The sequence below is a fragment of the Cervus elaphus genome, chromosome 28, assembly GCF_910594005.1.
Source record: "Cervus elaphus chromosome 28, mCerEla1.1, whole genome shotgun sequence".
Classification (NCBI taxonomy): domain Eukaryota; kingdom Metazoa; phylum Chordata; class Mammalia; order Artiodactyla; family Cervidae; genus Cervus; species Cervus elaphus.
In genome coordinates this window covers 21,625,521-21,652,601 of record NC_057842.1, presented here as the reverse complement: position 1 = coordinate 21,652,601, position 27,081 = coordinate 21,625,521, and the positions used below count along the sequence as shown (strand labels likewise).

At 36.0% G+C, this 27,081-nt stretch overlaps 1 protein-coding gene and 1 long non-coding RNA gene across 2 annotated transcripts; one reads left to right on the top strand and one right to left on the bottom strand.

Moving 5' to 3' along the window:
* Positions 1–2,893: 2,893 nt before the first annotated feature.
* Positions 2,894–15,906, bottom strand: IRAK1BP1 (interleukin 1 receptor associated kinase 1 binding protein 1). Its single transcript, XM_043890442.1, has 4 exons — positions 15,525–15,906; positions 8,760–8,825; positions 3,393–3,523; positions 2,894–3,285 (listed from the first exon to the last, which is right to left on the bottom strand). Exons 1-4 carry the CDS (start codon positions 15,837–15,839, stop codon positions 3,015–3,017), a joined length of 783 nt encoding a protein of 260 aa, XP_043746377.1. The 5' UTR covers positions 15,840–15,906; the 3' UTR covers positions 2,894–3,014.
* A 52-nt stretch (positions 15,907–15,958) lies between these two features.
* On the top strand, positions 15,959–24,524 carry LOC122685549. The gene is made up of 4 exons (XR_006338438.1): positions 15,959–16,165; positions 16,799–16,853; positions 21,508–21,753; positions 24,478–24,524. It is a non-coding gene; the product is annotated as an uncharacterized LOC122685549 (long non-coding RNA).
* Positions 24,525–27,081: the final 2,557 nt, after the last annotated feature.

The following is a 27,081-nucleotide window of genomic DNA, read 5'->3' as shown; positions in this document are numbered from 1 at the left end:
TTGTAGCTGAATGGAGTCCTATTTTGTCAGTAATATTCAGAAACCTTATTTTAATAGGATTTCCTTCTAAAAAGGAGCTTGGAGCATAGTGGGTGGGTCTGTTTCAGTTCAGTTCAGTTGCTCAGTCATGTCCAGCTCTTTGCGACCCTATGGACTGCAGCACGCCAGGCTTCCCTGTCCATCGCCAACTCCCGGAGCTTACTCAAACTCACGTCCGTCCATCGCGTCAATGTTGCCATCCAACCATCTCATCCTCTGTCGTCCCCTTCTCCTCCTGCCTTCAATCTTTCCCGGCATCAGGGTCTTTTCAAATGAGTCAGTTCTTCGCATCAGGTGACCAAAGTATTGGGAGTTTCAGCTTCAGCATCAGGTCTGTTTCAAATATTCTAATTAGAAAGAAATCTTTCAGAAAATAGCAATTATAATTTTTTGCTTTCTTGATTTTCTTTAAAAGGAAGTAAAGCATTAAGTTCAGTATAGGTTATTCTAGTAGGCTTTGTGGCATAGATCCCCCGAATAATTCATTGTGAGATTCCAGTATCTGCCACGTGTCAGAAATTAAATTGCTATTAACTGACAACTAAATTTGATACTCTTAAAGTGCACAGGTCATACATAAACCAGTCCAATCATTGAAGGTTCTCTGCTCTTACATACTGTATACAATTGTAGGACTGCCCATTTTACAGGATTTTTTTTGGAAGCATTATCTGTAAAAATGCCTGTGAATCCTAAAAAATGCATGCTAACTTAAAATTTGTTTTTAGGTATTGATATTTCTTGCTAAGTTGAAAACCTTCTGGAAAAAAAAAAAGAGAAAAAAAAATCTTTCCTGATGAAAAAAAAAAGAAAACCTTCTTTACCATGTATGGAACCAAAAAGGTAATGTAGCCATGGTTAAGAAAAATCACTCCGTGATTAAATTTTACTGAGTATGAACAAATTTTTTCTTGATGTAGACTCAGTTGTACATTTAGTCAAGTGGATAAATAAATGCTTAGATATAATTTATTTAACTTGTTTTTGGAAAGAAAAATTCAACATACCTTAAACTGATTTTCTGATATGTTTATTTTTAACATGACTATTTAAAAATTCATCTTAATGGAAGACTTGGAAAAGGCAGCTTTTACTTGGGTTGACATTAATCAAAGAATGCAGTTGATAGAGTGGCTACCATTTACCAAAAGACTGATATGTGCTAGGCATTATTCTTTACTGTCTTACATTTATCAACTGTAATCCTTATAGTAACACTGCAGGATAGGTATTAGCTTCATTTCACTGGTGAAGAAAGAGAAGCTTAATTAAAGTGACTTGCTGAGTTTTTAGTAACCGGCTTATGTGCTCAGCAGGTATTTGAGAACCTACTCTGTGTTGGCCCTGTCACTGTGCGCAGACTGAGAATGCAGCTGTGAATGAGAAAGACAAGATCTCCATTCTAAAGAAGCTTACACCCAAGTGGTAAAATCAGGACTGTAAAATAGCAGCGTCAGATTCTGAAGTTCTTCTTCATAGCTTCCATATTGCCTCCCACTAAGGATACTACAGAAGAGATGGAGAAGTGGTTTTTAGTGCCACTTAGAGTGGGTGGGGATGGAAACTGTATACTGAAATGTTATAGGAAAGAAATATTGGCATACGGGTGTCAATAAGTATTGGAGAAAACACCCTAGGGCCTAACTGTGTGGTGGGGAATGGTAAGCCTGTGCAACACGACAGACTTGTTTTCTGTAGATACACTTTATAGACAGTGTACATTGCAATAGCAGTGACGTACTTGCTGAGATAGCCTTAAGGATCATCTCAGTGTATGGCTCTGCGCTGTCCAACATGGTAGCCATTACCTACTTATGGCTTTCAGGTCCCTGAAATGTGGCTAGTGCAACTAAGGATCTGAATGTTAAAATTAAAAAAAAATTTTTTTAATTAAAAACTGAAACTTGATCCAGTTACTAGATCTTTTAAGCGTATCTGGAACAACATGGGTATGTGAATCTATTTTTTTTTTCTGCCTATATTTAAAAAAAATTATATACAGATCAAGTATTTGTGATGAAAATACAGCATATGAATTGAGATGTGCTATAAAATACACACTGGATTTTGAAAACAATAAAAAAGAATATAAAATACCCATTAATTATTTAGAAAATAGTTACATGCTGAAATGATATTTCGGATATGCTAGGTTAAATCAAGTATTAAAATTAGTTTCAACTGTTTATTTTTTACTTTTTAAAACATATACCTATTAAGAAATTTTAAATTACCTACATGGATTGCATTCTATTTGTACTGGAGAATGCTGGTATAATCAAAGGAGGCCTGGTGGAGTCTGGTTCATATATTACCTTTTATTTCTGGCATCAGAACATTTTCTTAGTATACATCATTATCCTTTTATCTAAAGTTATGTATTGCTCACTGTTCTTTCTAAGAATGAATGCTGTGAAGGTGTGAATGTGAAAGTGTTAGTTACTCAGTTGTGTCCGACTCTTTGTGACCCCATGGACTGTAGCCCACCAGGCTCCTCTGTCCATGGGATTCCCCAGGCAAGAATACTGGAGTGGTTGCCATACCCTTCTCCAGGGGATCTTTCCAACCCAGAAATCGAACCCAGGTCTCCGGCATTATAGGCGGATTCTTTACTGAGCTACCAGAGAAGCCCACTGTTCTTTCTAAAAATGAATGTTAAGAATCATGTTAATAACTGTGTCAACATTTCTTTCCAGAGTAGAAATATAAAATTATTTACACATGCACTTATGTGAACTGTCTGTATACAAGTGTATATAACACATTTATTTCCAGAATATTTCCCATAATAAGTTTTTGAAAACAGAAAGTAAACATAAGTATTCTGTGGAACTATATTCAAGGATTGACAGACTTGGGGGTGAAATACTTTATTATATACTATACAATATTTATTTTTAGGACAAAAGCAAATATTATAAAAAGTATAAAAATAGACAAAAAAGATACAAACACAATATATTTTGGTCAGAATTTTAGATGTGTTTTTTTTTCTTCTCTCTCCCCTTTACTTCAAAAGTTATAAATACTTTGGAAGCAGCATGCATTGTTGCACTTTTGATTTTTTGTTGTACAGTTAATGAACTTGAAAGTCTGGATGACTGGGGATGATCTGTTTGGCCTTCCCATTCTTTCGTTTCTTCTTCCTTGATTATTAAAGGTTTTCCTAGAGTTTGGCCAACAAGGTTACAGACTTCTTGAGCTTTGCGCCATGCGTTTTCTACAGCAGCAAGGCAGGCTTGTCGTCTTAGGAATTAAATGCAGAGATTATTAGTAAGACATTGAACAAACTGTAGGATGGAACAGTTTTGTTTAATTAGTTGATAATTCATTTAAAGATGTGCTTAACTTACCGAAGGTTCTCAGCAGAACCTGGCATGTGATAGAACTGGGGTTGGCTGATGACAACAGAGCTATCTAGCTTTTCAACAAGAAAGTTACAGATATTTTGCATTTTTCCGAATTCAGTAAATGTAATGCAGACCTGTAAATGAAATAACAGTTGAAATTATTTTCATGTTTGATGCATGATTTCAAATTTTTTTCTAAATGTGAGTTAAAAAAAAGTAAAGACAGATTACAGTGAAGTCATTTTATAGTACGGAACAGATAAGAAAGGCCTACTTGGTACTTAAAACCAAATTTTGTTACTGAATTTATTTTTGCTTATGAATTTTGTAATTTGTTTAATGTTGACTTGAACATTTTAAACTTCATTTAAAATCAGTCAGGAACTTTTTATGAAACAGAATTGGGGGGTTTCCCCTTCAATTTTATTATTTGGCTAAATTCTTAGCCTGATAAATGTTTCGTGACTCTTTAGACATCTCTTTAGACGTTAGCCAGCTTCCTGATTAGCGGTAATTACTTCATGCTTCACTGCTGTCAGTGAGGTATGCTTCTTCATCCAATAGTTATTTTCAGATCTATATGCAAAAGCTCATCTATTTCATTATGCCATCTGCCTTTAACTGTGTGGAAGCAGTTCTTATATATTCAGCAATACTTTAAAACTGTAGTCTTAAAACATTCTATGGAAGCAAACTAAACCTTTTTCCTAAGGAAACTTTACACAAGCTCAATATGTAAAACAATAAGGTACAGGTACTGAAGCACTTTATATAAATTATGTAAAACAATAACATACAGATACTGAAGTACAGGCTGGAGTAGCAAAGAGTCATCTTATACAATATAGAACAGTTGCCTTTCATCATAAATGTTATCCATGGAAGACTGATGTTCTGTCTGGTTTCAATACTTACTTTGGATTAATTTGCTCTCTTTTCTAGTTTCTTAAGGCAGAAGCTTCTTTATTTCAGATTTTTCTTCTTTTTACTATATGCATTCAATGCTAAAATTTCTCTCGAAGCCCTGCTTTTGCTGCATCTCATAGTTTTTGATAGATTCTATTTTCATTTAGTTCTAAATATTCTAAAATTTCTCTTGGGATTTCTTCATTGATCCACATGTCATTTAGAATTGTGTTGTTTATCTCCACATATTTGGGGATTTTCCAATTATGTTTCTGTTACTTATTTCTAGTTTAATTCCATTGTGATCAGAGAGCAGACATCATATTATCTATACTTTTAAATTTGTTAAGGGATAAGGTTTGGCCTAGAATGTATTTTAGCGGGGAGGGGAGCAGAGAAAGGTTTACTGCAGAGCCAAGTATTGAGAATGGGTGGCTTGTTCTTGAAAGACCCAAACTCCAAATGTGTGCTATCTTGGTGAATGTTCCATGAGAGCTTGAGAAGAATTCTGTTTTGGGGGAAGTAATTTATAGATTTCCATTTTGTTGTTCTTTTTTAGTCACTAAGTTGTGTCTGACTCTTTGTGAACCCATGGCTCCTCTGTCCATGGGATTTTCTACACAACTACTGGAGTGAGTTGCCATTTCCTTCTCCAGGAGATCTTCTTGACCCAGGGATCGATGGAACCTATGTCTCCTGTTTGGCAGGTAGATCTTTACCACTGAACTACCTGAGAAGGCCTGTAGATGTACATTATATCCAGTCAATTGATGGTATTGTTGAATTTAACTAGATTTTTATGCCTGCGGAATCTGTCCCTTCTTTTTAAAGTGACTTTTCTTTTTAAAAAAAAAAATATTTATTTGGCTGCATCAGGTCTTAGTTGCTGCATGCAGGGTCTTCATTGCATCATGTGGAATTTCTTGTGTGGTGTATAGTCTATCTAGTTGTGGCCCACACGCTTAGTTGCTCCATGGCATGTGGGGTCTTAGTTCCCTGACCAGGGACAAAACCCATGTCCCCTGCATGGCCAGGGAGACTCTTAACCACTGAACCACCAGGGGAGTCCCTGAATCTGTCCCTTTTTGATAAAGGAAGTTGGAGACTCCAACTATGATAGTGGACTCACCTATTTCTCCTAGAGGTTCTATTAGTTTTTGCCTGATGTAGTTTGACACTCAGGAGAATACATATTAAGGACTGTATTATTTTTTGGCTGTGCCACTATGTGGCATGTGGGATCTTAGTTCCCTGACCAGGAATCAAACCTGCGCCCCCTGCCCTGGAAGCACAGAGTCTTAACCACTGGACCACCAGGGAAGTCCCCATGGATTGTTATGTTTCTTGGAAAACTGCCCTGTATCATTACATGATACCCTTCTGTATCCTAGATAACTCCGTATTATGAAGTCTGCTCTGTCTACAATTACAATAGTGACTCTTGCTTTCTTTTTATTAGTGTTAGTATCATTAATTTTTCTCCATGGATTTAATCTATATATCTTTATATTTTTTTTCCCCTTTATTTATTTATTTATTTTTTCAGTGGGTTTTGTCATACATTGATATGAATCAGCCATAGATTTACACGTATTCCCCATCCCGATCCCCCCTCCCACCTCCCTCTCCACCCGATTCCTCTGGGTCTTTCCCGTGCACCAGGCCCGAGCACTTGTCTCATGCATCCCACCTGGGCTGGTGATCTGTTTCACCATAGATAATATACATGCTGTTCTTTCAAAACAGATTTCTCATAGATAACATATAGTTGGGTGGTGTTTTTTGATCAACTGTGACAATCTGTCTTTTAGTTGCTGCATTTAGACCACTGATGTTCAAAGCATTACTGATATAGCTGGATTAATATCCACCATATTCTTTACTGTTTTCTATTTGTCTCCCTTGTTCTTTTTTCTGTCTTCTGCATTTTGTGATTTTAACTGAGCATTTCATGGTTCCTTTTTTCTTCTACTTTCTTAGTATATCAGTTGTATTTTTCAAGCTTTTATCAGTGGTTTCCCTAAAGTACATAATACATATTTACAACTAATCCAAGTCCACTTTAAATAACACTATACCACTTCATGGGTTGTATAATAATATAATAACCTTATAATAACAAAATAATCCTAAGTATTCCACCCCATCTCTTGTATCATTAGTCATTCCTCTCACATGTGTGCGTGCTAAGTCGATTCAGTTGTGTCTGACTCTTTGTGACCCCATGGACCAAGGCCTGCCAGGCTCCTCTGTCTGTGGGATTCTCCAGGCAAAAATAATGGAGTGGGTTGCTGTGCCTTCCTCCAGGGGATCTTCCTAATCTAGGGATCAAACGCACATCTCTTATGTCTTCTGCATTGGCAGGCGGGTTCTTTATCACTAGCACCACCTAAGAAGCCCATACATACACCATATGTATATGTACCATACATATACCATATGTATATTACCATATTACCATATGTAAGTATATATATAAGTAATATGCATGAGCATACATGTGTGTGTGTGTAAGTCGCTTCACTTGTGTCTGACTCTCTGTGATGCTATGGACTGTAGCCTGCCAGACTCCTCTGTCCACATTCTAGGCAAGAATACTGGAGTGGCTTGCTATGCTCTCCTCCAGGGGATCTTCCTGACCCAGGGATCAAACCTGTCTCTCTTATGTCTCCTACATTGGCAGGCAGGTTCTTTACTGAGCCATTGGGGAAGCCCCTTACATTATCTGTATTTAATGTGATTATTCATATGGTTATATTTAAACTTTTGATCTTGCTACTGATTTTCTATTTGTCTCATATTTTCTTCATTCCCCTCTCCCCATTTTCTGCCTTTTTTGGAGGAGATTGACTATTTTTTTTTATTATTCTATTTAGTATCCTTCATTGGTTTCTTTACTGTAACTTGTTACCTTAGTAACAAGTTTGGAGTTTACAGTATATACATGTTTGATTTATCGCAATCTACCTTCAGGAGATACACCATTTCACACAGAAGAAACTTTAGATATTATATTTCTCCCTTCATGCTATTGCTGTTATATGTTTTACTTTTACATATGTTATAATCCCTAAAGTCCATCATTATCATTTTTGTTTAAACAATTATTTTTATATAGGTGTAGAGTTATAGAGATATAAGAAAAATATCATATCTACCTAGGTAGTTACCATTTTCAGTGTTCTTCATTCCTCTGTGTAGATTCCTATTCCTTTCTAGTACCATTCTCTTCCACCTACCCACCTTCCATTTAACATTCCTTGGACTGAAGGTCTATGGTAATGAATTCTTTCACCTTTCTGAAAAAGTCTATAATTGGCCTTTGATTTTGAACAATATTTTTGCTGAACATAGGGGAAATATAAGATAGGAGAAATATGACTTAAATGCATAAATCAAATATAAATATGATTTATACATTGGAGAAGGAAATGGCAACCCACTCCAGTATTCTTGCCTGGAGAATCCCAAGGTCATTATAAGTGTTTTAAAAATTCCTTTAGATAGTTAAATTTTAAGTGAAAAAATTACAAATTTATTCAAGTAAATATAAGGAAAACAGTGTATTATAATTACTAACTCAAGAGATAAGAAGCCAGGATTCTAAGTTCCATTCTAATTCTTGTAATATGATCTTTAAAAAGTCTGAGCCTAAGCTATCTTAGTCTAAAGCCACACCCTTAAATCTAGGAAAAATAATTATTATCTACCTGAAGGTAGGACTAGGTGATTTCTTGAGGTATTTTCCATCTCTAAAGGCAAAGTTTCTCTGACTGGATTAACAAGATTCCATTCTGATCCAACTCTTGCTTGTTTCCTGTGGCAAGGAAGCAGTATGACTAAGCACATACTCCAAGAAGTTTGGAGTCAAAAAGAGACAGCAGTCTTCTAACCTAGCTGTGACTACTTATAACATACTCTGACTTCATAAAGTCCTGATCATAAAATCATTGAAGGGAAGTAAAAAGCGCAACAGTTGTAGGAACTAAATATTTTCATTAATTGTGTGTAAAAAAATAAGCAATTTTTTCAATTTGTGCAAAGGTTGAGTAGTTTTTATTTTTAAATAAATCTTAACACAAAATAAAATTGTCTTGTGAAACAAAAGAATGTTGAAGCCTTTCAACCCTTGATGCTATGACTATTAATTTGCTATTTATCTGAGGAGAAGAAATTTTTCCTCTGTAGTGTTTCCTCCTGTTGACTACATGATAACATTACTAAAATTTTATTCAGGTGGCAATTAAATGCTACTTCCCTCTTGCTATTTTTATTCCATTTCAAAACAATTTCTCTTAAATCTCACCCATATATGTAAAACCAAAAATGATTTTGAGAAAAATGATCTTTAATCAACACCATGAGAAGTATTTCTCCTGTACTTGACTTTCAAGAATAAAATTAAATGCAAATTGTCCCCACAAAGTCATGCTGTTTCCAATTATTTCTGAAGATAATACATACCTCTGCTTCCATGTGATAAGCATTTTCTAGCCTTTTAAAATCTTTTGTCACAGTTACATTTTCTGACTGAAACAGAAAGTACAAGAATATGATTACTAAATGTTTGGCTACTAAATGCAATTACTCTAAAACATAAAGTATAAACTTGTACTTATTAAAATCAGAATAAGAAAATATGTGAAAAGAACTGGCTTTAAAACTTTCCTTAAAAAAACATAAATTCAGAAACCTATAAATATTTGCTGATATTTCATCATAATTGTCATTCCACTTGTAATTTTTACATTAGCTAGTTCAAAAAGTATGAACTTAGGGTGATATACATATATGAAGCATTATTTGTACCTAAAACATTCTGAATGTTGTAGGGATGTTAGAGTTTACAAAATGTTTAACTCACAAATAATACTAATTTACTGAACACATATAGTATTGCAACTTTGGGCAAGTTACTCAACTGTTTGAGACATAGTTTCCACACTTATAAAATTGTGTTACACTGCATGTGAGGTAGTAGGTAGATGGGCCCCAGGCTGAGCCACTGGAGTTTGTCAGGCTGAGCAATTGGACCTCTTCTCTCCCTCCCCCAAAATTTCAGGGGAAAAGATAATGGCAGGAGCAGAGAGGAACTAAGCCCTGCTAGAGTAAAAAGATGACCACATCTTTCATTCTTCAGGAAAAAGAGACCTCCCTGACTGTACATGTGCAGAAAAGTTCCTAGGGGGTCAAAAAGGAAGGGGGTGCTAACCCATAATATGTTTTGCCAACCCCTCAGAGACCCTTGTGCTGGAATCATCTTGGCCAAAAGATTCATGCGCACATTGGACAGGGCCCTGAGTCAGATCAGATGTGGGCAACAAGCAAGATAATTGGTTAGAGGAAAACAAAGACCTGGAAGAAGGCCCCTATTTTAGCAATTCAGACCACACCTTTAGCAAAGATGCCCTAACTCTTCTCTGAGTGTGTAGCTCTGCTTTGCTTCTGTCCTAAATAAACTGCTTTTCTTTGTGCTCTTTCATATGTATGGTGCTTCTAATAATCTCTGCCTGTTTTACAACCTTGGTCTCTTAGTAAAATTCTTTTTTCAAAGAGGTCAAGGGCCAGGGCTCTGCCTCTAGCCCCTAGTGGTCTAGTGGTTAGGATTCCTGGTTTTCACCCAGCCAGCCCAGGTTTGATTCCCAGGCAGGAAACTAAGATCTTGCTTCAAGCTGCCACTCACTGCTATTACCTCCGAGATCACATGGAACTGACTTGAGAATTTAATGAAAAGTTGTGAATAATGAAAAGTTGTGAATAAAATGCTTGACAGAGAAGGCACTCGGCAAACAGAGATGCAATACCATTATGATGTAAACATTTCCTGAAATACTGGACCTAAGCCAGCCTGTTCTTAGAAAAGTAACATTAATGCTTTTTGATTCTCTGGGTAAGTACAGGGTATATATTCTGATAAAAAAGTTGAACTTCTTATTTATGTTTCAAAAGGGTTTTAAAATTTAGTGAAATGAATTCTTGACCTACTCCCACTCTTGGGGATAGGCCGAACTTATATTTTATAAATGTTTATATCTTTAAAAATACATGCTAAATAAAGATGATGATGCTCAATCACTTAATTATGTTATTTGGTAAAGGATTTAGATGCACATGAATTTTAAGATATACACTAATTTCAAGCCATTTATAGACCTAGAAAATTCTAAAAAGCTTTAACCTGAAAATCTGAACTTAAGTTCCAATTATAGCTCTGATGTCAGTTTCAATGAAAATATTAATTCATTTTTGTGATATTATCATCTTATGGTAATAATTATTCATTGTAGAAAACTACAGTATTGATAAATATAAACTAAACCAATGCTGTATACATTGCTTAAAGTTGAAAACATGAAACTTGATACATGAAACATTTGTCATTTAGTATTCTTTTATGACATGTAAACATATCTTCTATTTTCTTAGAGGTCTTTTTTCAGTTTTCCCCCACTTCATTTGATAAATATATATAAGACTTCTATTAGAGAAATAATTTTAGGAAAGATAGCAGAAAAGAAAGTATCTTTTACTGTTTCACTTAACATTATAGTTTTTATAAATATAATATACACTAATTAATGAATATCTAATACTAGAGAAAGAATAGTCTCCAAACCCCTTATGTTAATATTTCAGTAAACATTTAATTAAATCATCTATCCATGCACATAAAAATTTGTAGATCTATGTATAGAATTTTTTATAAATGAAATTATACTCTATATGCTGTTCTGTAACCTTTTAATCACTTCTACTTTAGAAAAATTTAAAATCTACAGAAAAGTTGCCAAGATAGTATAGAGTTCCATATACCTCAGTTTCAGGTTTTTCTGATGTTATCATTTTTTTATTCTATGGTACATATCAGTTCAGTTCAGTTGCTCAGTCTTGTCCAACTCTTTGTGACATATACACATATATCCACAACTGTTTCTGTATCTATCCATCTGATATATACTAAGCTAAACATGAGTTCATACTGATGTTTCTAACTCTAATTAAGAACCACAGAGTTCATTCTAACCTTCCTTCCTTATCTATAATTTCCTCTCCAGTAGTCAGAAACCTGATTTCCCTCATCCACCAACCACCTATTTTTCAAGCCTACTATACATATAAAGCAGTTTCAGAACAGTAAACCTTGTAAAAACATATACTAACTAGAGTACAGAGTTTATGTATCTTTCATCTTTATCATTAGTTCCTAGTAAAATATTTTTCCAAACTTACTTAGGATACTCTGCTCACCTTCTGTCCCCATGTTCAGTGCAATTATGTCATTCATTTGTAACAGAGTTAGGTTCATTTGTCACAGTCTGGGTTCTGTCCTGGAATTGATCTGTGGTTTTTTTTTTTTAATTTGCATAATTAGTGTCCCCTTTTTGTGATTTACAGTTTTATGGGTTTTGACAAGTGTATTCACCACACCAGTACCACACAGAATAATTTTTTCCCCTTGAAAAGTTTCTCTGTGCACCTCCTTTATAGTTAACCACTTTGCCATCAAACAACCTGTCCACCAATTTATGTCCCTATAGTTTTCCCTTTTCCAGAATGTCACATGAATGGATCATAGAATGTAAACCTTTTGAAGCCGTTTTTTTAGCTTATAATATTTAAGATTTGCTCATGTTATTCTGTGAATAGCTTGCACCTCTTTATTGCTGAGTAATTTTCCAATGCATGGATGTAACAGTTATCCATTCTGCTGTTGAAAACATCTTGGCTGTTCCAAGTTTTAAAGTTTTAGTGAGTTATGAATAAACCTGCTATAAATATTCTTGTGCAAATTTATATGTGAACGTAAGTCTTTGATTCTTTTGTGGGTTAATGGTTCCTATAGTAAGTCTAACTTTGTAAGAAGCTGTAAGACTGTCTTTCAAAGTGGCCAAACCACTTTGCAGTCTTACCAGCAATGAATGAAAATTTCTGTTGTTCCACATCTTTGCCAGCATTTGCTATCATCAATGGTATTGGATTTTAGTCAATCTAATACATGCATAATGGTATCAAATTGTGGTTTTAATTTGCATTTCTTTAATGACAAATGATGTGGAGGATCTTTTCATGTGTTTACTTGCCATCTGTATATATTCTTTGGTGAAGTATATGGTCAGGTATTTTGTGCTTTTAATTGAGCTATCTGTTTTCTTATTATTGAATCAACCATAAAATCAAATAAAGCAGTAATTTTTATTTTTAAGGGCACTTGAGTTAGATTCTTGCACATCCAGTAAGGGGAAGATAGACTTTAATAAATGGTTTCAATAGATGTTTTCTTCTAAATGGGTAAGTACGGCAACTTACCCATTTAGGAGAAAACAAAACCCTTTTCCTTATACCAAAATAAATTCCAAATGTAGTAAATATTTAATGTACTATAAAGGGTCCCTAAAAAGTCCAGGAAATATTAGTTAATAGTTATGTAGCTTCAGGCTTGTGAAGGACCCAATAAGCATTACACCAAAGTCAGAAAACTTTTTTTTTTTGCGGGAGAAATGTTTATTTGAAGTGAAAAACAATAAAAACAATAGTACTTTAACCAACATATGAAGCAGAACAAGAAAACAATAAAAACAGATTACATTAGTTCTTACAAATTTGGGGAATTTAAAAACTCTTATCGTTTAGCTTTAATCTCCTTATGAGAAGCTTTCCTTATGAAGAAAATAAAACTTCGAAGAGTTTAAGTGATTTACTAAAAGACTCAAAAATATCATGAAAAATTTTACTATTAAGAGAATTTAAATAAATCTTTAAAATTTTTAATGTTTAATACTGTAAACAGGTTACATGGCAAATAAGAAATTGGGAAAATTTTTGCAATATATGAGAGATAGTTATTAATAATCTTAATTTTTAAAGTTCTCTAAAGTTAAATCTCTAAAGTTCTCTAAATCTCTAAAGTTAAAGTTCTCTTAATTTTTAAAGTTTAAAGAAAAGATAACAGAAAAATAGGAACAGTAATAGGGAATGTTTAATAAGTGTTTTACTTAAAATGCAGTGATCAGGAATGTTTAATAAGTATTTTACGGTTGAATGAGTAAATATTGCTTGGAACTTGAAAACATTTTTCCATGAAAACACTCAAAATGAGGTCATGCCGTCACAGGTGAAACTATATATAACCATAAAATTATATATGATCTATATGATAGCTGAATAGTTTATTAAAAACCATTTTCTAAGTACACATTATGTGAGGAGTATGAAACATAACCCACCAAGACAAAGCAAAGAAGAGACAAAATGATCTCCACTCTGGAGAGGTTTAGAATATGGAGGAGAGACAAGGAAAGCAGTAATTATAATATAAAGTGATACATTTTATTAAGGGTGGTGAATGGAGTATGGTATGCAGGGAGTAGTGTAGGAAAAAAGTGCTCAAGAAGTGAACTTGGGCTGGTTTTTAAAGGAAAAAGAAGGGAAGTCAGTCTATGAGGGGAGGAGATGACAGGAAATGACAGAGTTAAGCTCCATCTATTAAGTGAAAGAGTTTGGAATATGAGGGGCCTTTTAATCAGGGGAGTGATGTTTATAAACACAGATTTTAAAGTTTAAAATGAATAAAGATTTTGTGAAGACCCATTAAATTCACCCAAAATGTAATATAAATGATTTTATTTGCATTTTCTACTGAACAAATTATTTACCACTGCTTCCCTCCATCAGCAGAGATAATCTGGAGATTACTGACCTTTGCATGTCTTGAACACTAAGTCTTTAATGTACTTACTTTAAGTTGGATGTAGTGACTGATCCTGTTTTACATATTAGAAGCTGCAGCTATGGGAGCTTCGTATATACATTTTAAGCAAAAAACTTAAGAACTAGTTATATTATTCAAATATGTCTGCAGCACTGGCAGCAGTTTTGGGGAGAAAATGTATTTCTATATATTAAATTCATTTTATTCACATAATTTATAATTAGCAGCAGATCCTTCTAAACTGTAAAATCATTTAGAGGCATCTTTTCAAAATGACTTTTAAAATACATCTATGTTTATAAATGCAATCTATGTTTATAAGTACAAATAAAACTTCTCCTTAAAATACAGACTTGCTTTTTCAGGGTGTGTCATTTCTAACAAGAGCACTTTTAAGAACTCAGTGTTGGGGGGACACAAATCACAGCTCTGGCCTTCAGGCTACTCTGTAATAAGAGGGATCTGAGACAGCCTATGAAGTCTGTGCTTTCTAATTCTCTTTCATTCTGATTATCTGGAGCCTAGGATAGTTGAAAGAAACCTAGATTTTGGTTTTGAGAATACAGGAGTTCAAATATAACCCTGGGTGTTCAGAGCATTATTTAACTTCCTTAAATCTGGAAAGTGGGGATATTAAAACCTGCTTAACAGGGGTGTTGTACGAATTAAAGAAGACTCATTCTTCTTTTTTTTTTTTAAAGTGGGCTTAGGGCAAGATTTATTTAGAGATTTGTTTCAGGATCATCTCTGGTAAGAAGAAGTATTTCACATATGTGGCATGTACAATATACTGGCTTAATTTTCTTTTTTGAGCTAAAACTAAACAATTCGGAGAAAATTTTGAGTCTTTATAAAACGAAAATGGGTACAATATTCCCCCTATCCCGCCCCAGCCCACATTACTTTTTGCGAAAAATACCGAAGAATCACTTCATGTAAAGCTTTCCCAGGCTGGGAGGAGGGGTGCAGAATAAAAACAAAAAAATGATTCAATGTCTAGCACACTACTTATGCAAGCATTTACATCTTATTGTTTCAAGTTTAACAGTTCGTCATTTCAAGGTTAAAAACAAATTACTGCAACAAGTGATACCAAATAAAACCCCACTCAATTTTAATTCTTTTGTTTTATAAGTCACTGCAGCTGATAATTACTTTCCCCTAGAAGGATGGGCTGGGAAAGATTGAAGGCGGGGGGAGACGGGGACGACAGAGGATGAGATGATTGGATGGCATCATAGACTCGACGGACGTGAGTTTGAGTAAACTCTGGGAATTGGTGATGGATAGGGAGGCCTGGCGTGCTGCGATTCACGGGGTTGCAAAGAGTCGGACACGACTGAGCGACTGAATTGAAGTAAGGAGGATGGGCCAGAGATACACTCGGCCAGATCCTCGCGGCCCCTCACGCGGCCGAAGACACAAAGGTGTCCCAGACACTCAAAACCCTACCCGCCCCTACCCTCCGCCGCCGGCTTTTCGCGGTCGGGCTGGAAGCTCCTGGCCGGCGGAGCGCTCACCTGCACGCCCTGCAGCCGGAGGCTCTGCGTGATGTAGTCCAGGCGGCGGCAAACGCTCTTCTTGGCCTCGGCCGCCGCCCCCTTGATGCTGCTCACCCGCACGACCACCTGCGCCCGGTCGGGGCTCGCAGACACCTCCGCGGTGCCGCTGACATGCACCTCGCGGGTGGGAGTTTGGGCCGGCGCTGAGGAGAGAGGGCGGCGGAGGCCCGGCAGCGTCTCTCCGCCCGAGAGCAGATAATTTTCCCGGCCCGGGTCAGCCCAGGGAAGCAGTTCCACGAACACCCGCGACTGAGGGGTCTGCTGCAAAGACATAGCGATGGCAGCTTGGTTGTCCGTAGCAACTCAGAGCCGACGGCGGCCGAAGAGGTCCAAGCGCCTCAAGGCTGGCGCGGCGCGACGCGGCGCAAAGGATGTCGGGATGGGCTTAGCGGTCGAGGAGCCGCTGTGGAGGACGCGAGTTACGCTTTGCGGGGGATTTTGCCTCGTCTCCGTTACGAGTTGTTGACTGAGCGCGGCGCTGTGGTTTTTAACTTGCTTACCTTGTGGTCTTGGAAAACCTGAGGGAGGTTTTTATGCGGCCACCCTCTCAGTGAGCTCCCCTTTCCACGCCGTCCGTCTGCCTCGGCCGGCGACGCGCCGTGCGTACCTCGGAAGTTTCCTCAGAGGCCGGGATGGCTCATTTTATCTTCATCTGCTGCGGCTCTGCGATTGTCCCAACTTTGTCTTTACTTTTGTCTGACTTTACTATTCCACTTGCGCAGTGGGCCCCACGGCACCGCAGAGCGCCAGAGATTTGTGTTGGATTGAACTTACCAGTTTGATCTTGGAAGTTTTATAAGATTCCTCGAATCTCAGTTTCATCGCCTCTAAAGCCATGTTGATAATACATTCCACATTTGCAGTGTGATCATAAAGTAATTGCCATATGGAAAGCATTTTCATAATGGATAATGAAAATAGCTAAAGCTTTGGCATGCTTTTCAAATGTCTAGAATTTTCTCTAAAATTCCTGGAATGGTTCTGGCCTTGAATAAGGACAAGAGAAACTCAAGTGGTATCAAAGCACATTCAACAAGGACATGGCAGAGCCTTACACTGCTTAGTTCTTATCTTTACCCTTTGCTTGAAAAAATATCACAATGTTTAACCCAGTGACCCACATTAAGTAGATTTTCTTCCAACAATAAGTAATGATGTATAAAAATAGCTCTCCTGTCCCAGAGGAAAAAGATTTTTTTTTTTTTTGATAACTTTTATTTTTTTTTTTTAAGAAAGGACAACTGTTCTCTTGAAAGGAGCCTGAAAAAGCCAACCGACAATCCTCAGGTAGTTTCTTCTCTATCATTATTCATTTATTTTTGATGAGTAAGATGATTCAACTAAACCCGCAGCTCCTTCATTGGTTCATGGATAGTTTTGTGTATATTTATTTCGATGTTTATTGTTAGATAGAAGCAATTATATGTTAGTATTTTAATTTTAAAAACCTTTCCACTATATTTTTTTTAATAATTTGTCACCAAAAATAATGTTTCGTGAATCTTGCAGAGAATTCTTTTCGTTTAATGATAAATGTGGAAAAATATAACCTTCAAGGTGAACCACTGAATGAATGTACATCATAGGTAAAAAGCAATAGGAGTTTTAAGTGCGTATAAATATTTAGGGTATGCTAAAAGTAAGTTTCAGATAACTGGGAAAATGAGTAAGTGGTATAGGGATAATTCGTTGGCTATGTGAAAGAAGTATTGATCTGTATCTTAACATGCACTAAAAATAAAATTCAGATGAGACAAAAAATAGAAGAGAGAATGGGTAAATATAAATATAGGAATGAGAAGGACTTTCTAGGCATGATTTCAAATGCAGCAACCATAAGGAAAGGTCTGAAAAATTTGATTACACTAAAATAATGTCAGTATGTGAAACAAAATAAAAAGGTGAGGGGTAAATTGGGAAAAAATATTTGTATGAAAAGCTAATAGTCTTAATGTTTAGTGAGCTCTTACCAGAAAAAAATGAAAGAAAAATGAATAATTTCACAGAGGTAAACCTTGGATCATTCATAACTGTCATAATAAAATCCCATGGAGCGGGTGGCTTAGAAATTTCTTTTCTCTGGAGGCTAAGAAATCCAAGATGAAGGCTTGGTGTCTCCTTGGTTTGCAGACAACCTTCTCACTGTGACCTCACGTGACCTTTCTTATGTGCACAAGGATCCCTGATATTTCTCTTTTTATAAGAACGCCAGTTCTGAAATCCCCTGGAGAAGGGAATGGCAACCCACTCCAGTATTCTTGCCTGGAGAATTCCATGGACAGAGAAGCCTAACGGGCTACGGTCTATGGGATCACAAAGAGTGTGACGCATATGAGCAAGTATTGGATTAGAGCTCTAACCTCATTTAACCTCAATCTCCTCTTTAAAGACTGTATCTCTAAATACAATAATACTGGGGGTTGGCAATTCAACCTATGAATTTGGGTGGTGAGGGGACACAATTCGGTCCATAACACAAGCCAGTAGAGCAGAAATATCAGTAGTCTATAAAATGAGGGGAAAAAAAGTTTTTATCTTAGTAAAAAGTGCAAATTTTACAATACAGTCCATGGAATTTTTCAGGCCAAAATACTGGAGTGGGTGGCCTTTCCCTTCTCCAGGGGATTTTCCCAACCCAGGGATTGAACCCAGGTCTCCTGGATTGCAGGCAGATTCTTTACCAGCTAAGCTACAAGGGAAGCCTAAGAATATTGGAGTGGCTAGCATATCCCTTCTCCAGGAGATCTTCCCTACCCAAGAATTGAACCGGGGTCTCCTGCATTGCAGGCAGATTCTTTACCAACTGAGCTATCAGGGAAGCCTCAAATTGACAATAATTATCCTTTTTTTGAACTGTCATTTTGGAAAATGATAAAGTCAGTAGGAATGGAGTTGGGATAGATAAAGGAGTAATTTTGAAAGAAGAATGGAATAGTTCATGGCAAAAGAACTATATAGTAAATAAAAGAGAAGGATAAACCAAAGCTGATAAAGATTTTCAGTCAGACCTGGGAAGATGAATGAGGATGATAGAGTATGTATATTAGTTCAGCTCACAATGACCTAGTTCTCCTTTAGAGTCAATGCTGAGCCTCTAGCAACCATCCTGAATAACAGATCTCTTGACTTTGTACTTTGTACAACTTGATAAGACCCAGAATAGGCAAGTTCAACTCACAGCGACCTAGTTCTCTAGAGTTAATGCTGAGCCTCTAGCAAACATCTTGAATAGCACACCTCTTGACTTTGTATTTGATTAGACCCAGAATAGGCACTTGTTTCACGCTGGGCTGGTTAGACGTTTTCTTTTTTATTCATAGAAATCTATATTTACATAAAATTTTAAAAATTCAGCCACTCAGATGGTGAACCACGACATATATGTACTTGAGAGAGACAGATTTGCCATTTTTCATATGTAGTTTCTAGTAGAGAAGCAGAAAATGTCAATGTGTCAGTGGATAGAGAAAAGGAAAGAAGAGAGACAGGAAATAAAGAAAGCATTCAGAGAGGAACAGAGATGAGATTCAGAATCCAAATGAAGTTCCAATTTATGTTTATAGAATTTTTCTTAGACCTGGCTTCATTCACACCCTGGAGCTCTATAAAATATTCCTGTGTCCTTATCATAAGATCTCCCTTGCCTTTTTTAATGCATAAGTAGGTTGGCTGAGTTTTATGTTATCCTAAAACTAAAACTTTTGACTGATAATATATAGAGGAGATAAATATAGAGGAGAATTCAGAGAAGACTTGTACAGCTTTGGAATTTCTCGTGAGAGCCTTTTTCAAAGAGAGGATAAGGTTCCAGGTGACAGATCAGATGACTGGAGTCACAGGATGACAATGGGGATATCTGAAAGTGTGCTGCATGCTGCTTGACACATAGTATTAAATACACAACTTCCAGTGGTCTTGTATAGTCCTGCATCACTTTTTGAGCTGAGACAGCTTTGGCTTTGAGGATAACCTCTGAGTAAGGTAGTAGGGAGTAGAATAAAACTCTGATGGAATAAAACTTACATGGTACTAAACAAAGCCCAGGGGAAAATTGCTTATCTGAAAATGCCATTCACCCAGAAAGAGAAAAAGTTTTAACTCAAGTCATGTCCGCATAAGTACAGAGTTAAGACATGTAATCTTTTTTCTTTCTTTTTTTTTTTTTTGCTCCAGACTTGTAGAAACATGATAAAATCACTTTAAGCTTAGAAAATATAGTATGTTATGAGAACAGTGAAAGATTGTCCCAAGGAGGGTGAAGGTTAGATAAGTAACCTTCTGAGAATGACAAAGGAACTGAAAAGGAAAACAAATTATATTACCTTAGACACATGTCCGTAAGATTTAGTACAGTCAGGAGTACTGACTAACATGATATAGAAGTGATCCTAAGTGTGATGAATACAGAAATAGAGAAACAAAATAGCAAATGACTAACATCATTGGCTCTTTTTTTCACTATCACAGTTGCCAACCTTTTAGATAACTTTCCTATCTGTTTGCTTCTAGACTTTCCCACCCAAACCAGTTGTGTAATTCAATGGCCACTAAAAGAAATTTGATCATTTGTATGAGTAATTTAGATCCCAATATGATCTTTCCTATAAACTTCAAGTTTCAAATCTTTGAACCTCATGGTTTCTTACGTAGTTCTAACACTTTTTGTCTGTAATCTTTTGATGTGTTTTGATGTCTATCTCATTTATAGCCACATTGTTGTACTGATATCTGTATATACCTTGCAATTTTATCTGCACTTCATAGCCAGCTCACTAGTCATCTGCCTATGAAGAAAATAATCCCCTTTCCTCTTAATCACTTCATGTTCAGTCTTTCCCCTAAATGCAGTCAGTTTTTGTTCGTTCAGAAATAGGAAGGAATGGAACGTTTCTGAATATTTGAACAATGTGGATGATTTACTACAAGTAGTCTACATGAATGATCAACCTCAAATGAATTATTTTATAATAATGATAAGATTAATATAATAAAGGGCTTCCCTGGTGGCTCAGTGGTAAAGAAACCGCCTACAATGCAGGAGACACAGGAGACATGGGTTCTATCCCTGGGTTGGGAAAATCCCCTGGAGGAGGGCATGGCAACCTACTCCAATATTCTTGCCTGGAGAATCCCATGGACAGAGGAGCCTGATAGACTACAGTTCATAGAGTATTGAAGAGTCGGACATGACTGAAGTGACTTAGCATGCATGCAATATAATAAAATCTCTCTTTGATAATTCAGAAGAAACTTCAAAATCTTGGGGGTGGCTTAGGCTCACAAATGCAAGCAAAAATCATTATTCAATAGCACTGCAAAATAAATCTGATTATTCAGGTGTTCTGAGTGGTTTCGGATTCTGGATAAATAGGAGATTATTCTAGCCTTCAAAATATGAATATTCTTTGATCTTCTCATACTCATCCTGTCAGACTATAATCATGAAATATCACAGGTATTTATGTATTTGGCTATGGTATTTTGTTAATAAAATAATCCACCTCATTGGTTCTATTTTTTTGTTTGTTGAGGATTCTTGTCATATAGATGTATTCTTTAGTGATGCAAAGTGAAATCTTGACTGTCTAAACAGATTTTCTCAACCTTGCCCTCTTGTAATGGTAAGAGAGGATAGACTGTTCAGTCCTCTGTCAGCTCCTGACCATTTGCTTAATCCTCCCACTGAAGTAAGTATACTGAGATGGTGACAGTTCCCAGTGAGTTCTGCAGTGCTACCTAGAAAGAGCATGGGCTTTGTAGTCCTACAGACCTGTGGTTGAATTTTTCCTAGATCTGTGACTTTACAGAATTTATTTGAATCTTTCTGAGACTGAGTTTCCTCATCTGTAAAACAGAGATAATAACATATACCTGCTGCAGGGACTGCTAATGTTTTACTTTTATTCTTGGGCACAATAAATACTTTCAGCCTCTCTTGCAGACTGATGTGTCCAGGCCTGAATTCTTGCAATGGAATGCTGGTTGGAAATAAAATGCACCACTTCCTGCTTGACCTATAACAATCCCCCAAGTGTGCTCTTCGTACATTTTCTTCATCCGCTGATTGGAAAGGACCCTAGAGACCAAAGAGAAACAAGAACTTTAAGACAGAAGAAGCTTGGAACAGAGCCTGCTGCCACTCCTTTGCCACCCCATGAGATGTAAGCAAGAAATAACATTTATTTTGGTAAGTCGCTGACACTTGGAGGATATTTGTTTCATCAGTTAGTTTACCCTCTAATATACCTTTAGGATTAGTATAAAGATTACACGAGAAATATTTATTTATGCGACTGACGTAAATCAAGTGTTCAGTAAATGACAGTTATTGTCATCATCATCCTTTACATGTATTGATATAAGCATGTGAGCGTTCAGGCACTGCAGGTACCAGGATTCTCCCAAATGATCAGACCAATAGGATCTGAGTTGGCAGGACTGACTTCTTGCTGTTCTTCTTACCGATTGGTACTTCTCAGATTCCTTAAAAGTATAAATGATTAATTCTTTTAGTTATAGATTTTTAAATTAAGTTGTAGGTGGCATATAACATTATATTAGTTTCAGGTATACAGTGTCGTGATTCGATATTTGTATATATTGGGAAATAATTGCCATGGTATGTCTAGTCAGCAGCCAGTTATAGATTTTGACATCATATATTTAGTCCTTATGTTGGCCTGTTCATTTTATTTTCTGTCATTGTAACATGTGATACCCCTAACTTTTAGTCACATTCTTTATACCTATAATTATGTACCATTTGGGATCCAGGGGAGAGAGACCAGGCCAGTACTGTTCAATAGAGATACAGTGTAAGCCACAAACATAATCTTAAATTTTCTAGTAGTCACATTAAAAAAAGTTTAAAAAGAACCCAAGTGAAATTAATTTTTAATAATTATCTAACCTAATATATCCAACATTAACATTTTAACATGTAATCAGTATCCTTTGAATCTGTTATTCATGCTGATTTTTGAAATCAGTGTGTATTTAACACTGACAGCATATTTTGACTTAGACTAGCCTGATTGCAAGTGTTCAAAAGCCACAGTTGTATAATGGCTACCACATTAGACAGCTCAGGAACGGGCAAATGAAAAGGCCTATCACCAGTTAGGAAAAACTATCTAAGTTATGTGCTGCATTTTCTTTGTAGATGGAGAGTAGCATTATTCTTATTGTTCTGGGAGAAAAGACATGGAAGGGCAAACATTCACATCACCAGGTTCAGGAGATGGACATTTTACTTATGGGGTGTCGTTTCTCTGGGATACAAGTCAGGAAACTTCTTTGCAGCTCAACTTTCTGTGGTACTTTGTATGTATTAGAAGCCTCTTCAACATAATGGTCAATGTTCATACAATTATATTTTCAACATTCATAAATTTTTAATAAAAATATTTATAACTTTTATGGGAAAACTAACATTTTGAGCTTGTGTGCTAAGGGAAACCATACAAGAGCCTGATACACAGTGATCTTCAAAGTCTAAGCTGGTAATAAAGTATTAATTTTTCTTAGGAAAAGTTAACTACTCCTAGTCTCGGTTTTCAAAGGAAATTTAACTTTTTTTGTATAAAACATAGACTTTAGAAATCCACTACTGTATATTGAAATGCCCATCTATCCTTGTTTATGAAAGCACAGGAATCACTTTCTAGTGTATAAAACAAAAAACAGAGTTTAATTTAAAGACATTGAATTTACCAAAGTAAACAATATTTGAATAATATGGTTACTTTAAAGATGATGGGCAGTCACTCCCAGGAAGGAAATAATATGTTGCAAGTTTGAAAGAAAATGGTTTTATTAAGATGTCATTTCATGAAAAGGAACTAATGTCTTTAATATTCAAAGCACCAAAAACAAATTTAACACACTGTGCTAGAGAAACCAGACATAACATTTGATGGTTAGAAAAGATAGGATTTTAAGAAAAAAAAAGTTAACTTGTTTTTCTCTTCTATTACAGAAAGGAGATTAGATATGAGGCAAATTAGGGGGGAATTCAGAGGGAAAGTAATGTATACAAATCAGACGATAAAGGAAAAATTAATAAAGTTGAATACAGATTGTTAAATGATAATGGGAAGAGGTCACATTTAACATAACTAAATGTTTTTAAAAGCTATAGTCATGTTGTATAGTACATCCTCAGAACTCATTTATCTTCTAAACATACTGTATATTAAAATTAGAATGCACTGTTGGTGGGACTGTAGATGCGTCCAACTATTAGGGGAGTTGCTCAAAATATTAAAAAATAGACCTTTTATTTGATCTAGCAATCCCACTTCTCTACTGTCATTTCCATGCTACCCCTTACCCACCATGCTACAGAGAACTGAAGACTAGACTTGTTAATGCAGAGGTCATGGCTTCACAGTCACAAACTAGAAATAGAAGATGGGTTCAGCTGTTTTATTTCTGATAGGAGAGAGAGTTTAGATGAGCTATCCAAAAGCAAAGCCATAGGTTTGGGGAGATGTTCTCTGGCTTTTAACTTGAATGTAGCTGTCAACCTATTTAGTAGTTGATTCATTAGGTGACTTAGATTGCATTTTGCAGTATTTTATGCTTGGAAGATTTACCAAGAAATTTACATTTATTTAAACTTTCTTTTGTTGTATACTAATGACATTTTTAAGGCCACAGTATGTATTAGATGATTCTGACCTTAAGAAAAAATCCCTGATTATAATTATTACACTTTTGCTTTAGATAATTGGATTTTTTGTTTTCAAAATTGGCTGTGTGTGTGTGTGTGTGTGTGTGTGTGTGTTTGAAAGGGCTGAGAAAAGAAAGTTTGGGGTAAGAAAGTTTAAAAAAAAGTTTTTTGTTAAGTAAACTTAGGCCTGGGGCTTCCCCAATGGTTCAGTGGTAAAATAATCTGTTTGCAATGCAGGAGACTCAGGAGATGCGGGTTCAGTCCCTGGGTTGGAAAGATCCCCTGGAGGAGGAAATGGCAGCCCATTCCAGCCTTCTTGCCTGGAGAATGCAATGGACAAAGGAGCCTGGTGAGCTACAATGCATGGGGTCACAAAGAGTTGGATGCAGCTGAGCACACACACACTCACACAAACTTAGGCCTTAAGCACTGTAGTTACAGTACCTGATAGATAAAACTGCCTTGCCTTTAAGGAAGATACATAATACTCAAAAAAGTTAATGCTTGTCATAAAATTTTAGCATAAAATAATCTTTTCATATCTTACATCATTGGCTTTAACTTAAGAATAAAGATGTGTAGAAAATAAAGCAATATGACTTCTCAGAGAGATAGTTTCTTTTACTTTCATTATCAAATAAATACTTCACTGAAGTAGGATAAAAATACTGATTTGTCTCTGTAAAACTTCAGTCACTACTTTGTGTGACTCCTACCCTGGATTTGCTGTAGGTCTCTTGGAAGCTCGAGCCGTGACGGCCCCTTGCCCCAAGGAGCAGCCGACTGTACAAGTGAGAGACAGACAGAGTAGGGAGAGGAATGAACACCTTTGATTTCTGTGGAGAAGACACTGATTGAACTCTTCCTTGAAAGTTTAAATTTACAGTCCGCGTGTTTATTCATATAGCATGAAATATGCAATCATGCCTTTAGCTGCTAATTGTGGATACCTAAATTGTGTGTTTTTGGCTTACTGTATTATGGTCAATTTGGAAAAGAATAGTTTCATTATGTAGTAATACCATCTACAGTATCCTTGGACTGTTCTGGAAGTATATGACATGTGATTACTAAATTTTTATGACACCTAAGTATTGATGCACCCCATAGTATTTAAAACTAATTTAACCATAGTAATCTCCTAAATTCACATTTTAATGAAGCCAAAAATCCTAATAAGCTTCAAGTGCTTAAAGCTAATGCTGCAGGAAATAGTTTATGAAATTTCTTCATTTATTAAAAAAATTAAAAATGGCTCTCTTAAGGAGCTATGTATGCATTAAGTATGGAAAGAAATGTACAGTCTATTAAAATTTAGCATCATGCATATGTTTTATAGCTTTTTTATCTCTGAAACACTTTGATATTAACTGCTTTATGTGTGAAAAACATGAGTTTCTATCCCATCATGCTGACTAGAAACTTCTTCAGATTGTCCAGTGGCTTGAGAAAACTTGGTGTAACATTTTAAAGTGGTAGTTCCCCAAAATGTATGTTACTTAGTAAGTTTTGTACTTAAATATTACTGTTTTCACATGATTTTCATAGATAATATTTTAAAAGACTCGATCCTCTATATTGCTAGGTTGTATTATTTTCCTCAACTATTCACAGCTTTTCCTATAGGAGGATTAGCTTTCTTAGCCCTGGCTTGCCCCTGTGCTCTTCTTTGGCTAATGTGAACATGAGTGGTAGATATATATTATCTAAGGAGAACCATTACTTGCTATCAATTGTTCTACCACTGTTCTTTTCCCTTTTTCACAAGAACTATTCATCATGGATGGGGCTGTTCCTTTTGCTTGGCTCTTAGAAATATGTGTGGGACAGAACCACAGTCATTCTGCAGCCAGTTTATGATGTGATGTTAGCCAGAGATAAACCATCATTCTTGAAAACAACAAGATTTGAGGGTTGCTTCCTAACCACAGCAGAAACTAGCAAAAACTGGCTTCTCAGACTATAATTATAGCCTGTGTTGAAAGGGAAAAAGGAAGAGGCTTAGGAGGTCTATAACTATAATTCAACTCAGCTCCACCAACCTCCATTTCAGCCTACAATTGCTTGGGTCCGATCCACTCTTTTTTTTTTCCTTGAGAATTTGAACTAAAGACATAGAATGTGGTGTTCAGTTATGGTGGACTTGAGTTGAAGGGTTTTGTAGAGGAAGGGTTAGAGATGGCTTTACAAGTCAAAGTTATGAGGCTGCAGGCGGTATGAGTGGAAGCTAGTATGCAAGTTATGATAACAGCATTTACTGAGAGCTCACTCTGGGCACACGTCACTTTAAGCACATTCTGTCTCTTTTTGACCCTCATATCCATGCTTATGAACACAGCCCATATGGAGACTTACAATTGCAATAAGCACTGAAAAGATCATGGTGCTTTGTCATCACTTCCCTAGTGCGAGCACATACCAAGTATAATTTCAAATAATAACAATTAGTTGTAAAAATTACTTCTTTAGTGACTATTTTGATGCTTTTTCATACCCATTAAAATGTTTTATCATTTCATCTTGACAACCCTGCTTTGCTGGTACAATGAGTACATCCTTATTCTGTCTACAGGGTAACATATCATTACATTTGAAGTAGGTACTAATTATTATTCCACTTTATAAATAAAAGAATGGAAGCTTCAAGAGGCTAAACTGTCTATGGTCTTGTAGATTGTAAGGGTTAGAATTGGGGTTAGAATTGAGGCTCAAGCTCAATTTTATAATAGATATCAAAATCAGTGTACTAAGCCATGGCAGGAAAAAAAAAATTAGCGGCTAGGCAGTTCCTGAGAGACAGCACAAAGGATCTATGCTCTTTTTATTATTATTTTTCGGCTG